Source organism: Mobula birostris, chromosome 21 (assembly GCF_030028105.1).
Source record: "Mobula birostris isolate sMobBir1 chromosome 21, sMobBir1.hap1, whole genome shotgun sequence".
In the NCBI taxonomy this organism is placed as follows: domain Eukaryota; kingdom Metazoa; phylum Chordata; class Chondrichthyes; order Myliobatiformes; family Myliobatidae; genus Mobula; species Mobula birostris.
In genome coordinates, this window is record NC_092390.1 from 41,606,550 (window position 1) to 41,622,665 (window position 16,116).

Sequence of the window (16,116 nt, forward strand, 5' to 3'; positions counted from 1 at the left end):
CTCAACCCATGCTAGTCTGCTACGGTTGGTGAAACATCCTCCTTCAAGAGAAAGAAAGCTGTGTGGGTGTCTTGCAAAGTGTCTGGTAATGGGTCTGCCATGGCTAAGTAGAAAGAAGTAAGTGAAAGCTGTAAAGTGGGAATGTGACGGTCAGAGTAGTCTGAGGAGTTTTGATGGAGCACAAGACTATTTGGCTGGATTCTTGTTTGAAGGAGATTGTTGGTGGATCAGTGATGAGGGAGTGCAGTATGAAGCTACCTTTAAGATTAGCGGTGCGACTGTTGGAAATGGGTATTCGATAATGCCTCCATGTATGTGAAATTAATGAGCTTCTTGTAGTACTGGGTCCATGCCTTTGGAACTTCACTTCTGGCTTTGATATTATCATTGAACTTTTCCTCATTCTACTTGATCGTCTCTCTGGGTGGTTTCTTGGACCCCTTCAGACAGAGGACGTCTCTTCTCTTTACTTGTTAAAGCAAGTCTGAAAATTGGGATTCATACTTACTTTCTGTACTCTGGCATGACTTCTGTCAAGTATCCCAAACCTTGGATGACTGCCACCACTGGCTATAGGCATGAAAAGCCTCTTCTTCACTCTATGCCTTAGCATTGTTAGTCAGCTGATTGACAAGCTTCAACTGGTGTTGATGAAATTGGGTCTGTGGCTGTGTATAAAGGCAACATCAGTGTTGACTAAACTCACAAGCTTTTAAGGGTGATTTTAATAGATTAAGATTAGTAATCAACTGCAAGATTACAAAATGGTAGTTCAAATAGAGTAGTTAATAACCAGTAAAAGCTCATGAAAAACCATTACAAAAAAAATATGATAAATGCACTGACTCATGGGGACTATTCTGTCACGATCTAGTAGCATGTGATAATATAGAAGAGGCTTGTTCATTGTACCCATATTAGATATGTTACTAGATATGCCACTTTGGTTTAGAGCTAATGTTCATTAGAACCATCTTGCTGTAACTTTCATTTATTCTTCAGAATTCTACAGCATCCTCAGGCATTGCTTGATTTTGTTAAGAAATAAGGTTTACCAAAGGAGGGCTGCTAGAAACATTGATATATAGAGGAATCTTGAAGTGAAGTGTATAGCTCCCTTAAAGTGGCAAAACAAGTGGACAGAGCATACAGAAGGCATATGGCATGCTTACCTTCATGGATCCTCTGGTGAGGTTGCAGAAGTTGTTCACCAGGATGTGGCCTTATCTGGAGGGTATTAGCTGTAAGGAGAAGTTGGACAAATTTTCATTGTTTATCTGGAGCATCAGAGACTGACAGTAACCTGATAGAAGTATTTTAAATTATGAGGAGGATAGATAGAATAAATATTCAGAGTCTCTTTTGCCAACGTAGAAGTGCTAATTAATACGGGATATAGGTTTAAGATGAAAAGTTTAAAGGAAATTTACAAGGCAAGTTTGTTTCATACACAGAGATTGGTAGGTGCCTGAAACATGCTGCCGGGGAGATAGTAGAAGTAACTGTGATAACAATGTTTAGGCAGCACTTAGGCATACAAATGAATAGGTGGGAAATAGAGGAATAGGGACCATGTGCAGGCATTAGTTATGATTGGCATCATGGTTGGCACAGATGTAGTGAGTTGAGGAATCTGTCCTGTGATGTCCCTATCCTATGTTCTATCCCTATCCCCCAGGAATAAAATACTTCAGCATGCAAATCTACTGTATCTCAAGTTTGCTTGTGTTTTCTATAAAGATACATGCATACAAAATAAACTGAGCAGTACCAGCTGAAATTTATTCAGTATATAACGTAAAAATTGTGACATAGGAGTAAACCATGGTTACTTAATTTATTTGTACTTTTTTTTTCCCAGATTTGTTCAGTCCTGTGAAAGTAATGACAGAAATAATTGAAACATATAGTTCACAATTCACAGGGCACTGGGCTGGAGTTATGGGATGTGAGCATGTTCCCAGGTGGGTTGTGTTTTCATTATTTTTCAAATGTTACTGTACTAAATGATGAAAGTAACAATTCTGAAGAAATACTCAATTACATCTTCAGTTCTACACTGTACATCATGAGTCTTTTTAATAATATCTTTAACAATTTGTAAATACCTTTTACTTTACAATATTTATTATCCTCCATAACTTGACTAATACTTCATGATGATGAAATGGAATAAAATTATTTTGCTATTAATTGAAACATTTCTGCTTACCCTAGCTTTCAAATTACATGTTTCTAATGTTAAATAAGAACTAAAATATTTCCTTTTTTCATAGTCATGCAAAGTGGGAAGAGCTGTTAAAAAGTTGCAGTGCATTCATCTTTTATGGAAAGGAACATTTTTTAGCAAATTTATTGCCATCAAAAATTGTCTCCATGAATTTCCCAGGTATTCTTTGGATTCTTAATTTTTTTTTGGTCTTATTTCATGTATTTAGTTCTTCTCTTATCAGCAATAACTTTAAATAATCATTAGGTAACATTAATCATAGCATCCTTAAACAAAAAGCTTTGCTTGCATTGTATGGCTTTCAATTCATGAGGTTTTGGGAAAGAGGAAGTTCTTCAAAGGAGCAGGGCCAATTGAATTGAATAAGAGCTAAGTACAGAATGGTTTAAATAAAGTAGTTAGAAGAGCATTTTAGTGAGGAGAAAGTTATAAAGTTAAAGAGACAAAGGTTAGGCCAGCAAAATAGGTAATTTTAATCAGAATGTACCAGGAGGAGGCATCGTAGGGGCCTTAGCTATGTTTCACCTGTTTCAACTGAAACGGGCCCCACCCTCCCAGGGGCCCCCGACTGACATGCAAAGATTTTACGCGCAGCTCCCAGACGCCACAATATTCTCCTGCTATTGCCAGTCGAACCACCAGTGGGCGCTCGCTGACTGACATCTGAGAAAATACATTAAAATATTTACTTCACTTGTAAACATTGCTCCTAGCAAAGAAGACTACTTTTCAATGAGAGGAAAACGAAACGCTCCTATCCTAGTGGTACTGAAAAATGGAAAATTTTAGACAACAAAACAAAACATCTAAATTGTCTCCCAAAAGTTGCATCTTTCTTTGGTCCAGCATCTGTAAAAGGCCCGCCAACTGCAGTTGCTGCAGCACCATCGTCACAGCATGGGGCTGCAGTGCCAAGTGACAGTGTAAGCGGTACAGGAGATGTTGATAATCAGAGCAATGAAAATGAAAAGAACAATTCTATTCAAACAGATGGTGATAATGATGACCAAACTTTGTTTGATGAACAAGCACCACAGCATGATGACAGTCCTACAACTGAGACAGGTGAGGGAGATGCCACCACCAGCACACCAGACAGAGAGAAAGCCCCACTAACATTCACAGACACCGATCCAACACATTGGCCAATGCATATTACCAGTGACCAGTTTAAGAACGCACAGTGCCATTGACAGCACGTACCAAGAAATGCAAATGCTGGGAAAAAAAACACTGGAATGATGTCATGAAGAGGTTCATTGCCATAGTTTGTCAACTTGCAGAACGAAACCTTGCTTTCCGTGGCCACAATTCCACCCTACTTGAACCAAATAATGGGAACTTTCTAGGTCTGGTGGAGTTGCTTGCCGAGTTCGACCCAGTGATGAGCAAACATGTTAGACGAGCAGAGAAAAAAGAGATTGCTGGCCACTACATGGGGAAAACCATACAAGATGAGTTTATCACACTTATTGGAGTCAAGACACTGGAAGCGATAACAGAGAGAGTAAAACAATCACGTTACTACTCGGTGATAATGGACTGCACCCCTGACGCTGCACACATAGAGCAGCTCTCTGTGACACTGCGCATTGTCACATGCCAAGTAAACGTCGGAGCTATTGTTAGTGCGCATTTTGTCGGTTTCCTACCAGTACTTGACACAAAAGGTGCAGGCCTAACCGACATTTCTTAACGCATATGGAGAAGTTAGGATTAGATATCTCAAAATGCAGGGGACAGGCATATGATAATGGGAGCAATATGCAGGGGAAAAGTAGTAGGGTGCAGAAGAGGGTGCTAGATATTAACAAAAAAACACTGTTCACGCCATGCGCCAGCCACAGTCTAAACCTAGTCATTGCCGATGCTGCAAAATCAACAGTGGAATCTGTGAGCTTCTTTGGGGTGCTGCAACGTCTATACACACTGTTCAGCTCATCGACACAGAGATGGGAGCTTTTCAAGGAGGACGTGCCACAGATGACCCTCAAGGCCATATCCAACACGCGTTGGGAGTGCTGCATGGAAAGTGTGAAAGTCCTACGCTACCAGCTTCCCGATGTTGGCAATGCGCTCCTGTCACTGATTGAACATGCCACACAGAAGGGTGACAGTGAAACCACATCTGCAGCCAGAGGCCTAGAACAGGAGATCATGTCATGGAAATTCCTACTGACTGTTATCATCTGGTACAACGTTTTACATGAGATGAATCGTGTCAGCAAGCTGCTCCAGAGCCCACAAGTGGGAATCAGTGTGCTACAGCGCGAGGTAGAATATGTTCTGAAATTTTTCAAGGAATACAGAGAGAATGGCCTTTCATCTGCCCAAACAGATGCCAGAGACATAGCTGAAGAGATAGGGATGCCAATGGTCTTTCCTACTGCATGAATCAGAAAACCAAAACACCAGTTCCAGTACGAGTCCCAAAGTGCAGATCCTTCCCTGACAGTGGCACCTGAGGAATGGTACAAGGGAGAAGTTTTCCTTCCACTAGTGGACTCTGCCATCACAGGCATTAGTGAGTGCTTCAAGCTGATGGAGTCATTTTTCAGTCTGTTTGGCTTCATTTATGGAACAGAGGAAATGAAAAAAGCCACCCAAAGTCGCACACGGAAAGACAACTGCGTAAACATGGAGATGTGGATGCTGAGGACCACATCACTTGGTGATGTGGATGCTGAGGACCTTTTGCACAAGGTGTCGGCTGCTGTCAGTGCCATGCCTGCAAAAGAAACCGCTGGCCTGCAGATTCTGAGCTACATTTACAGCAACAATCTGGTTGAATTGTATCCTAACCTCACCATTGCTCTAAGACTCATGCTGACAGTGCCTGTGACTGTAGCGAGTGCAGAGAGAAGTTTTTGAGGCTAAAGCTCATCAAAACGCATCTGAGGACAACCATGCTCCAGGAGTGTCTGTCAGCTCTTGCTCAGATATCAATTGAGCATGAAATAACAAGATCACTGGACAAAGATGAGCTCATTAAAGCATTCTCAGCACTCAAGCACAGGAGGGTGGTGAAGTTCTAGTGGTAAGTCTTTTAACACATTTTTAGCAGAAATAAAGTTTTAATTAAAATAATAAAATAAACCACATATTTCACTCAAAATGTGTATAAGCGATTAGGCGGCGTTTCAACAAATTGTAATTTCTCTCTCCTGCTTGCATCCTCTCTCTCTCTCTGTCTCTCTCTCTCTCTCTCTCTCTCTCTCTCACACTCTCCTCCTGTTCGCTCTCCAGGTCTTATGTGAGCTGTCCATGGTGCTGAAAGAGCGTGCGACACAGTTTGTTGTAAACTTCCAGTAGTTAACTTTCAGACGCTGTTCTTTGAATAAATAGTGTGAATTTTCATTAAATATGACATTGCTTTTGTTATTAATTTAATTAGAGGAAAATTGTTTAAGCTGTTCTTATATCAGCTGATACCACACATAGTGCCATTCAAAGCAGACTAGTTGCTGAAAAGGGTGAGGCTTCTCACTGCAAAGCAAAAAATGTCATTGTTTCAGTTTTTAATTAAGAGAATTGTTCGGATTATGTTGAACTGACTGTCCATTATGCTGAAGTGCATATAATGCATCAACGTTTAAGTCCAAAATTATACCATTATTGATGCAAACCAACTTGAATATTCGCTTTTTTTCTTTCTTTGTTTTGGGAAGCGGGGTTAGGGCCCCACATTAACTCTTGAAATGGGTCCCCAGATGCTTAAGGCCACCTATGGGAGGCACAACATACAAATATAAGATTATAATTAACATTTAGTGTCATAGTAGGTAGAAGGACAAAATTAAAGGCATATTCTGTGAATGCATGTACCATTTATGACAAAATAGATGGATTATCAGAACAAATAGAATTAAATTGTCCATCAACAGAGATTGTAGTTGCAAATGACCAAGGTTGAGTGGAGACAGGTAAAATGGTAAAGGAGGTGAAAAAGCCCTGATAGTAAAGAATAGGGAAAATATAGTAGAGAGATAAGAAATCAAAGTATAGTCATTGTGGGTGGGGTTAAGAGATAGCAATAGCAAAAAAAAAACATTGGTAATTGTAGATAGACTACAAATAATTGTGATAATGCAGTATAAATCAAGAAAGCAGTGAGTTATACAACAAAGGGTAATAAATCAAATTGGTAGTAAAGCTAGGGGAGATTATAATGATGATAATACTTAATGGAGATCTATTTCAATGTCTGAAGTAACTGCCAGGAAATGGGCTATGTTATAGCTTTTTAAAAATAAGAATTAATTAATTAATTAATTATCCAGTTGTTTAATGAAATTAATTAATCCAGGCCTTTAATGAAAAGTGATCATAATATGATAGAATTTGGTATAAAAATTGTAAGTGATTTGATTCAATATGAAACCTGGGTCATCAGAAACTTAAAGGGGATCAATTATGATGATATGAAACATGAGTTGTAGGTGGTGCAGATGTGCAGCTAGCTGATAACTGTCTCACAGCCCCAGCAAATAAATCTCATTCTGACATCCAGTGCTGTCAATTTGCAGATTCTGCCTGTGACCACTTGAGTTTTCTTCTTTGTGCTCCAGTTCTATTCCCATGTCCTAGAGATGTAGAGGTGGCCAGGATAATTGGCCACTGTAAACTTTTCCGAATGATTAGATGGGTAATAGAATCTGGGTGGGGTCTGATGGGAAATTGGGGAGAAAAAGATATAGGAAGAATTAGTGAGATGATGGGCTTGCTCTGTGAACTGCCATAGATTTGATACGCCTAGATGCCCTTCTTCTACAGTATATACTAAGGAAATATGAAGTTGGCTGTGGTAGACTCGGAAATGACAGCAAAGCAGCAATGGTTAACATTAGAAAATATATAATGCATTACTTACAACAAACATATACCCCTTTCTGGCTCTAAACCCTGCAGGAAAAATGTCTAATCAAAGATAACAAGCTAGTATTAGGACAAGAAAAGGCTGACAATCTTGCTAAAGGCACTAGTAGCATGGTAATTGGGAAAATCAAAGAATCATGAAAATTGCTTGGCCTGTATGAGACAGTATGAAGCAAATTGGCTGGCCATTATTAATTTGCATGACAGAAAGACCGCAAGAAAAGTATTTAGAAAAAAATCTCATTTATAATTTTTACCAAAATCCCTGAAGTGTTTCTTCTCCATTATTTTCTTGATATGCCTGTATAATCTTTGAAAACATGTGAAACACCCTAGTTTCCTTAGCTGCGTAAGTCTAGTGAAAACACTCTCTAGTCCCGCCAAACTTGTGATATTGAGATGGCTCGTCCCACCCCAAACTCCAGTTTGTGTGGATGCGGTGTAATTCGCGACCCTGTTACAAATTAATGCCATGTAATAACATACAATTAAAGGAATTATGTTTATGAATCTTAACTTGAAGGTTAGTAAAGAATAACAAAAGAAAAGGGCCCATTCCAATTAAACAGTCAAATTTGCACAAGTTGGAGCTCATCTTGAACTTCTCGGTCACTCACGCACTAGGCCCTCGGTCAGCGTGAATGCCCACACCACCTTCCGAATGTCACTCGCAATCCATCTCGAACAAACGGGTCACCCACCGGATCGTATGCTACGACCAGTTCTCCCCAGCGTCTTCTCCCTTCATCTCCTGTTGAGCAAAAGCCCAAAACCTTATTGTCCCTCACCAAGAAAACTTCCTGCTAATTGGATGGCACACATTCCGCATCATGCCTTACCTTCAACAATAACCCAAAAAGGCTGAAAGCAGAACAGCAAACATGAGGAAATCTACAGATGCTGGAATTTCAAGCAACACACATAAAAGTTGCTGGTGAACGCAGCAGGCCAGGCAGCATCTCTAGGAAGAGGTACAGTCGACGTTTTGGGCTGAGACCCTTCGTTAGGACTTTGCCAGCAACTTTTATGAAAGCAGAACAGAGTTGCTAAATTAAATACTTACAGCATAACAGTACAGATGTGAACTGGGGCATTGCACATGTATGATTTTGTAAGTTGCCTTATCATTCACTATTATTTTCAACTGAGTCTGGTGCGGCTACAATGCATTGCTAAGGCCCTTCTGTTATTGGACATGCTTATTTTACATTTATTGTTGAATTTGAAGATTACTTGGTGCTGCCATTTCATTAATATACAATCTGGTTCTTTTCTACATGCCATATTGAGCCAAGTTCGATCTCACAGAGATTTTAGCCATATGATTACATATCGCACTGGTTACCTTGCTGCAGATTTGGTGATTTTGATAGATTGCAGCATTTCAATATTGTTCAGTTTTTTTTCTGGCATTAACCCTTCTTATAGATTTACTTTCTATATTTAGAAATTTATTTAGCCAGTGTTCCACAGTTGTTTCTATGGACTGATACTTGTGCAGGTAATTGCACGGAACAAAGTCAAATATGGCCATTTAATATTCATCGTGTGAAGTGCCTGTGCTCCATGCTGATATGCAGAGGTCATACATAAGGTAGATTTATGTCCCCAGTTTCTCATTGCTAAAAAATAAAAATGACAGGTTGTTTTCCTCTTCAAAAAAACTTGCAACATTTAAGTCAATGGTACCACATTTCTAACACCAAATGTTATGTTACTATGCACTTACATTCTGTTAAGGTACTGTTGATAGATGCTGACATAGAAATTTGTGATTATTCTAAGATACGAGCTTAAACTTACCTGGCCTACATTTTCCATTTAACTTTCACTTATGTGATTAAAAAGTACAAGGAGAAAAAATTGCTGGTATTTAAATATTTGTGTGTTTTATACTGTCAGGAAAGATTAATATCTTTTCCATTATTGGGTTCTCTTTAGGGTGGGAAATTGCAAAATTTAGTAATGATCCAATATCTATGTCACAGAGACCTTTGTAAAGTAAAGAGGGATAAAACTAAGAGCATGGGTATAATCATTTAACATTATTTGTTTAAACATTTGTTTTATTGTATTTCATTTCTTTTATACTTTCGCTCTTATTTGCTAGAATGTCAGCTGGTGATTCTTCTCGATCTGGTCCAAACCAGTCAAAGCTACCGACGACAGTCAATACTAGACAGAGCAAAAAGGTAATATTTAAAATGTTAAATCAGGCAAAAGGCACTGTACATGATAAAAGTCTACCATTTAGAAAGTGAAATGTGGGCAACAAGATATTCATTCTCTATAGGTGAATGTAAAAGATATTCAAAGAATTCCTTGGCTTTTTTCAAGTATGCCACTTCAAGCTGAATTTTCCTTTTTTGGCTGCAGTATCTGTGTGCACTTTCCTGTACCACATTAGAGGTTGAAGTAAGGGTTCAAAGATGAGCTTTTTTTGTACATCAAAATATGTAATGAAATGCATCACTTGCGTCAATAACCAACACATTCCAAGAATGTGCTGGGGGCAGAAGGCAAAGATTAAGTTTCTGGTGCCAACATACTGCAAGTGCCGACATGTTTCCGACGCCAACAAAGCATGACCTGAATTTAGTAACTCTAACCTGTACATCATTGGAATGTGGAAGAAATTTGGAGCACCTGGAGGAAACCCACACAGCCATGGGGAGAATGTACAAGCTGTTTACAGACAGTGGTGGGAACTGAACACTGGTCTCTGTCTAAAGCATTACGCTAAATGTTATGCTCTCCGTGATTCAGTGGCGACTCTACCTCAGTTAGCATAACCTGAAGCACAACTCCTCTAATTTGTTTTCTCCTTAACAATCTCTGATAGGAGGCAAGGCTGTATGTGGAGTCTTCAGTCAAGTCTGTCAAGATTTTGCAACAGTTTTTAACTGTCCCCAAATTCCAGAAACTTATAAACATTGATTTAAATTAAAATAATTAAACTGCAAATAAGCATTTAAAACAAAATAAATGCATTAAACAATTAGAAATAACTGAAATAATCAGAAAACGGTAAATGAAAAAGGAAGTCTGGTTGATATATGATCATTGAATGGGTTCCCCAAAATATTTCTGAGGTATTTCAGCACATCTATTTTGGAGTTGGATTCTGAATCAAGTAATACATGGTTTACCATGGATCAACATTAAGATTGGGACTCGTAGCTTGAGAATGGTTGAATGCTGATGGTTCCCTTTACAATCACCACCCTCAACTAGAGCCTATACTTGACTCACCATTAGGTTTGCTTTGTCAAAAGTCAAAGTTTATATAAATTCCCATAATTTCAGTAATTGCACACAGAATGTTTTAATCTCACTTCTTTTTTGCACTTAATATTTTGTATTGCAACAACATTAAACATCATGCGGGTTGTGTTAATTTCATAAGAAATTTAATATTTATGGTCAAAGCAATATATTTCTTGACCATATACATTTTATTAATTAGCTGTAATAAATATCTTTGAATGGAGACACAGAAAATATCTCCATTTAAGTTTTTTGTTCTGCAGAGCAGCCAAGCTATCTTAGCAATAAAAGATTGAGGTAGGATGTTTAAATGTTATTCCAGGCTCAATTAATCTTGATAGGTTCACTCAACTTATTCAAATTCAAATTTAATTATCATTCAACCATACGTGAATACTGTATAGCTGAACAAAACAGCATTCCTTTGTGGCCAAGGTGAAAGACACACGCAGCATATTCAAAATAGCGAACAAAAAAACATATATATAGAGCCGAAGTCCCTGAGCAACATTTCCCATAAATTGACGGTAGTGTTTCCAGCAGTGTGCAGATGCTCTCAATCCAGCCTATCATCCCAGCAATCGAACACTGGAGGACAGCACCAATAGGAGAGGCCAGCCCCCAAACAAGTACAGACACCATGCTGCACCTACTCTGGTGTCTCCTCTCCTGGACCTTAGCAGCAGGCAAGCCTGTGGCTTGAGGCTTAGTCTTTGCTACAACCGAAGTCATGCAGCTCCCCCGCCATTTGTCATGCCACCAAACAAGGGAGAAAGGCCTGCAGCATCTGACATTATCGATGTCCAACAGGGTCTTGTGATTGCAAGAGAAACATCCAAGACAATCACCCATGGTTACATTGCATGCCACTTTCGTGAACCAGCTCTGATGACATCAATGCCTTCCTCCGGCAGGCAGCAGCACGGTCTGCACCCAGTCCAGCACCTCTGCCAACGAGCATCTCACTGATTGGGTAGACCTACAGTACCCAAAGTTCTTGGAGTGCAGCATTGTCTTGCTATCATATGATGATGATGATCATCATCATCGTCATCATCATTGCTATCATAAAAAGGCACTTAACAAAGGAAAAAACACCTTTGGTTGTCCCCCAAGGCGTCGCTATGTCCGAACGTGCCACCATTTTAAGTACTGATCTCAACCCACATCCTAGGGGCTTGTAGATACTAGGTGTACAATGCAGATTCCTACAACTCTTCGGAGATTACCTGTAGAACAAGACATGGTATTAAAGATTTTTTTTAAAGATTAGCTTTATTTGTTGCAGGTACATTGAAACATACAGTGAAATGCTTTATTTGCATTAATGGCCAACACAAACCAAGGTTGTGCTGGGGGCAGTTCACACTTTTTGTGGCCAATATAGCATGTCCGCAACTTACTAAACCTAACCCATGTGTTTTCAGAATGTGAGAGGAAAACAAAGCACCTGGAGGAATCACACACGGTCACACTGTCCTCCGACAGCAGTGGGAATTGAACCTAGTTTTCTGGCACTGTCATAGCGTTGTGCTAACTGATATGCTACCATGCCTTCAGCTTCAAAAATATTCCTAATATATAATTACTGAATTGTGCTTTGTTTCACTCTGAGCAGTGTATCTGTTAATCTGGAAGAGCTTATTTTCTTCACTAATTCATTGTGCAACTGTTTTATAATTTAGTTTTTGTTCATCTTTTTTTGGCAGTGCGTTACATTTGTCAGCAGAGGGGCAAATGGATACAGCAATACTCCTAAGCCTGACTGGAGTTCGTTCTGTTATGCTTAATCAGTGGCATAGTACACTTCAGGACAATGCAGTGAAGTTTAAGAAACTGTCAAAAAGTAAGTATATTTTAAACCAGCTTTTTGCCTATTCTCTTAACCTTTCTATAGCTCTGCATAACCTCTTATGTCTTCTTCACAAATTACTTTCCTACCTAACCTTATACCATCAGCAAATTTAACAATCCCACGTTCAATGCTTTCATCCATATTATTCCATAAATCTTAAAAAGTTGATGCCTTTGCAGCGATCCTTATGGCCAGTTATTGTCAACAAAATAAAATACCTACTCTCTTTTTCGATTATACAGGCAATTTTCTATGCTACATACTGCATATGTACTACGCCTTGAGTTTTCACTTTCACCAGTAACCTTTGATGCAGTACCACATCAAATATCTTTTGGAAGTCTAGATATAGGAAATCCAGTTGTTCCTCTTTAACCAGATGCCAAATTAAAGAATTGGGACTAAATAGATATTTCAAATACCTAGCACAATTAAATTTTGCAGCTCATATCTTAAATTTTTGACAGTTTGATATTGAGTTATATGAAGTGAAGTAGAATGAGTTGACAGAATTTTCATGCTGCAGTTGAATGCTATACCTGTGAAAAATAAACTGTAATATCATTCACCTGCTATAAAAAGAGTTTGCTAGTTATTTCCTGTATAAGATGATGAGAGGCATTGATCATGTGGATAGTCAGAGGGTTTTTCCCAGGGCCGAGATGGCTAGCACAAGAGGGCGCAGTTTTACGGTGCTTGGAAGTAGGTACAGAGGAGCTGTCAGGGGTAAATTTTTTATGCAGAGAGTGGTGAGTGCATGGAATGGGCTGCCAGCAACGGTGGTAGAAGCGGATATGATAGCGTCTTTTAAGAGTGTCCTGGATAGGTACATGGAGCTTAGAAAAACAGAGGGCTATGGGTAACCCTAGGTAATTTCCGAGTTAAGTACATGTTCGGCACAGCTTTGTGGGCCGAAGGACCTGTATTGTGCTGTAGATTTTCTATGTTTATTATCATGATGTTAATCATATGTAAAAGATTTGATCTTTATTCTGTCACATCCTGTAGAGTAAACAGAAAGAATTTTTATCACAAACACGAGAAAATCTGCAGATGCTGGAAATCCAAAGCAACACATACAAAATACTGGACGAACTCCGCAAGTTAGGAAGCATCTATAGAAAGGAGTAAACAGTCGATATTTCGGTCTTGATGAAGGTCCTTGGCCCAAACCATCGACTGTTTTCTCTTTTACATAGATGCTGCCTGACCTGTTGAGTTCCTCCAGCACTTGGTATGTATTGCAAAGAATTTTTATGTTGCTTCATTGAGGAAGAACTTGTAGTCTTAATTGTCCAGAGGGAGCGATTGTTTTTGCATGTGATGCAGATTAGTTTTTTTCTATAACCAGTTCCTAAGTCACAAGTGAAAGGTGAAGAAAAGCTGTCATGTTGGTGAATATAAGGATCATTATTGGAAACGGTTTGCCAAAGCAATATACAGAACAAAGAAAAATCAATTAAGGAACACATAGAAACATGGATTCTGTTTTTGTTTGCCTCTTCCATAGGAGTAGTCAGCCAGCCTATTAAGCCAGTTCTATCATTCAGCTAGATCATAGATCATATATTATTCAAACATTCAAAAACACTCAACAATGATATTTAAGACCTGTGTAACACACTCCTGATAATTAATTCCTTTTTTCATTGGTTGATCTATTGGGGCTTGGGAAAAGAACTAAAGAATTTATTTTTGAGCCTTTCTTTAGCGGTTTCCACCTATTCTTTGGAAGACGATGAGGAGAAGGCAAAGGGCTAATAGTTGATTTGCACCTGTCATCCATGGAACTTTAATGGCACAAGGTGGGGGGGGTGGCGGTATTCTCATAATCTCTGTTATTGACTGCCATACTAATTAATACAACTCAAAAGCTATTTGACCCATTGGATTCATACCATATCCCAACATAGTACAGGTTTCCCTCACCATCCGAAGGTAGAGCGTTCCTATGAAACGGTTTGTAAGCCGAAATGTCGTAAAGCGTAGAAACAATTACCATTTATTTATATGGGAAAATTTTGTGAGAGTTCGCAGACCCAAAAATAACCTACCAAATCATACCAAATAACACATACAACCTAAAACAACAGTAACAGATAGTAAAAGCAGGAATGATATGATAAATACACAGCCTATATAAAGTAGAAATACTTTTCCACAATCATTACTGCATTGTTCTCCGTACCGAAAATCTCACGCAAGCGCCATCGGCAGAAAATCTCACGCAAGCACTGTTGGCAAAAACACTCTCTCCAGTAACCTTTAAGCTATGAAGCTGCCAAATCATACCAAGTAACATGTAAAAATACACAGCCTATATAAAGTAGAAATAATGTATGTACAGTGTAGGATCACTTACCTGAATTGGTTCAGTGCCAAGCACAGTGATGATGGTGTCTGAGTCGTCGCAGGCTGGGGTGATGCAGTAGCCCCCACCCTCCAGCCGCCGAGCAATACATTGCCGTGAAGCATGCAGGGGTGCAGCGGTAGCCGGGAGGCACACAGCACATCTTTAAGAAAAAAGCCGAAACAAACATGCTAATTAATTAGGTGCCGCCCAGCACGTAATTGTCAGCCCAGATCCATGCTGATTTCCCATTACGTCGTCTCTGATCTGGGCCGATAATTACGTGTTGGCGGCACCTAATTAACTAGCTTGTTTATTTTGGCTTTTTTCTTGAAGATGTGCTATGTGCCTCCCGGCTACTGCTGCATTCTCCGTGAATCAGTATCTGTCCGTGGCCTGAGGGTTGGGGTGGTGGGACACTGGGGTGTCACTTCGTCATCGTCTGTTTCCATTAGGGCAGGCAGGTCATCTTCTATCTCTGCCCACCTCGATGTCGAAAGTCGAGGTTCATCATCTGCTGTGGCTGATGTGGAAGATTTGCTTGACTGCTGAGCCTCGTGCATTTTTCTATCATACAGTTCTTTGTAAGGACTCAAACCATCTTTCAAATATCCCCTAAACTTACGTACCCTTTCAAAATTAAAGTCGTACTTTATCATTGCAGCGAAAATCTCAAGCAGTTGCTTCACATTCAGTTCGCTATTGCATTCGGTTTCGATTGTTATCCTTTTTTCTTCCAATTGCATCAGCTCTTCATCTATCAGATCTTGGTCATGGGATGCCAAAACCTCTTCAACATCATGTTCGTCAGCTTCCACAAGCCAAACTCACTTAGTCCTTGCTTCGTTCACCATGATCAAAACGCTTAATTATGTCTAGTTTTCTGCTAAGTGTAACACCCTTACGAGCTCTTTTAGGCTTTTCCGATACCTTAGAACTCACCTTGCAAACGGCTGCTCAATGCAATGTGTTTAAGCAATGCCAGCTAGAATGCCATTCCGAATCTGGGGAGAGCGGCTGCTCGGGGCGCGTGGCACGCTGCCTTTTATCGCGCGCTGCTTTTTTTTCGTAACAGTGAAAACACCTTCTGAAAGCAAAAACAGGGTACTAATGTAAGTCTTTCGTAACAGTGAGGTTTCGTAAAGCGAACGTTCGAAAAATGGGGGACACCTGTAAACCCATCAGTCCTGTTTTCTCCTTTCCGTATTTCCTTCCAACCAATTCTCCCTCACATAGCTCTTGCCTTCCTTTGATTCTTCATTTCTTGCACTTGTGGGAATTTATAACAATCAACTAACCTACCGGCACATCTTTGAGATGTGGAAGGAAACCAAAGTAACCAGCCATGCGGTGAGAGTACAAAATCCATACAGTTAACGCTTGAGGTCAGAATCAGATGCAACTCTCTGGAGCTCTGGACAACAGCACTAACTGCTGCACCACTGCACCACCATAATTTACTTGGAAACATGGATCTTGGAGCCTTTGCTAATAGAAGGCTTACAGAAATCCTGTGCCTTTCCGAAAGTCTGAATGATT

The 16,116-nt window shown here is 39.6% G+C and overlaps 1 protein-coding gene across 8 annotated transcripts in view; it reads left to right on the plus strand.

Moving 5' to 3' along the window:
- cfap46 (cilia and flagella associated protein 46) overlaps positions 1–16,116 on the plus strand; it is a 196,643-nt gene that overhangs the window by 164,700 nt on the left and 15,827 nt on the right. For all 8 annotated transcript variants that reach the window (XM_072239758.1, XM_072239765.1, XM_072239761.1 and 5 more), the window contains 4 exons: positions 1,862–1,964; positions 2,277–2,389; positions 9,216–9,297; positions 12,082–12,218. In XM_072239758.1, coding sequence (XP_072095859.1) covers positions 1,862–1,964; positions 2,277–2,389; positions 9,216–9,297; positions 12,082–12,218 — 435 coding nt within the window. The remainder of the gene's footprint in view (positions 1–1,861; positions 1,965–2,276; positions 2,390–9,215; positions 9,298–12,081; positions 12,219–16,116) is intronic.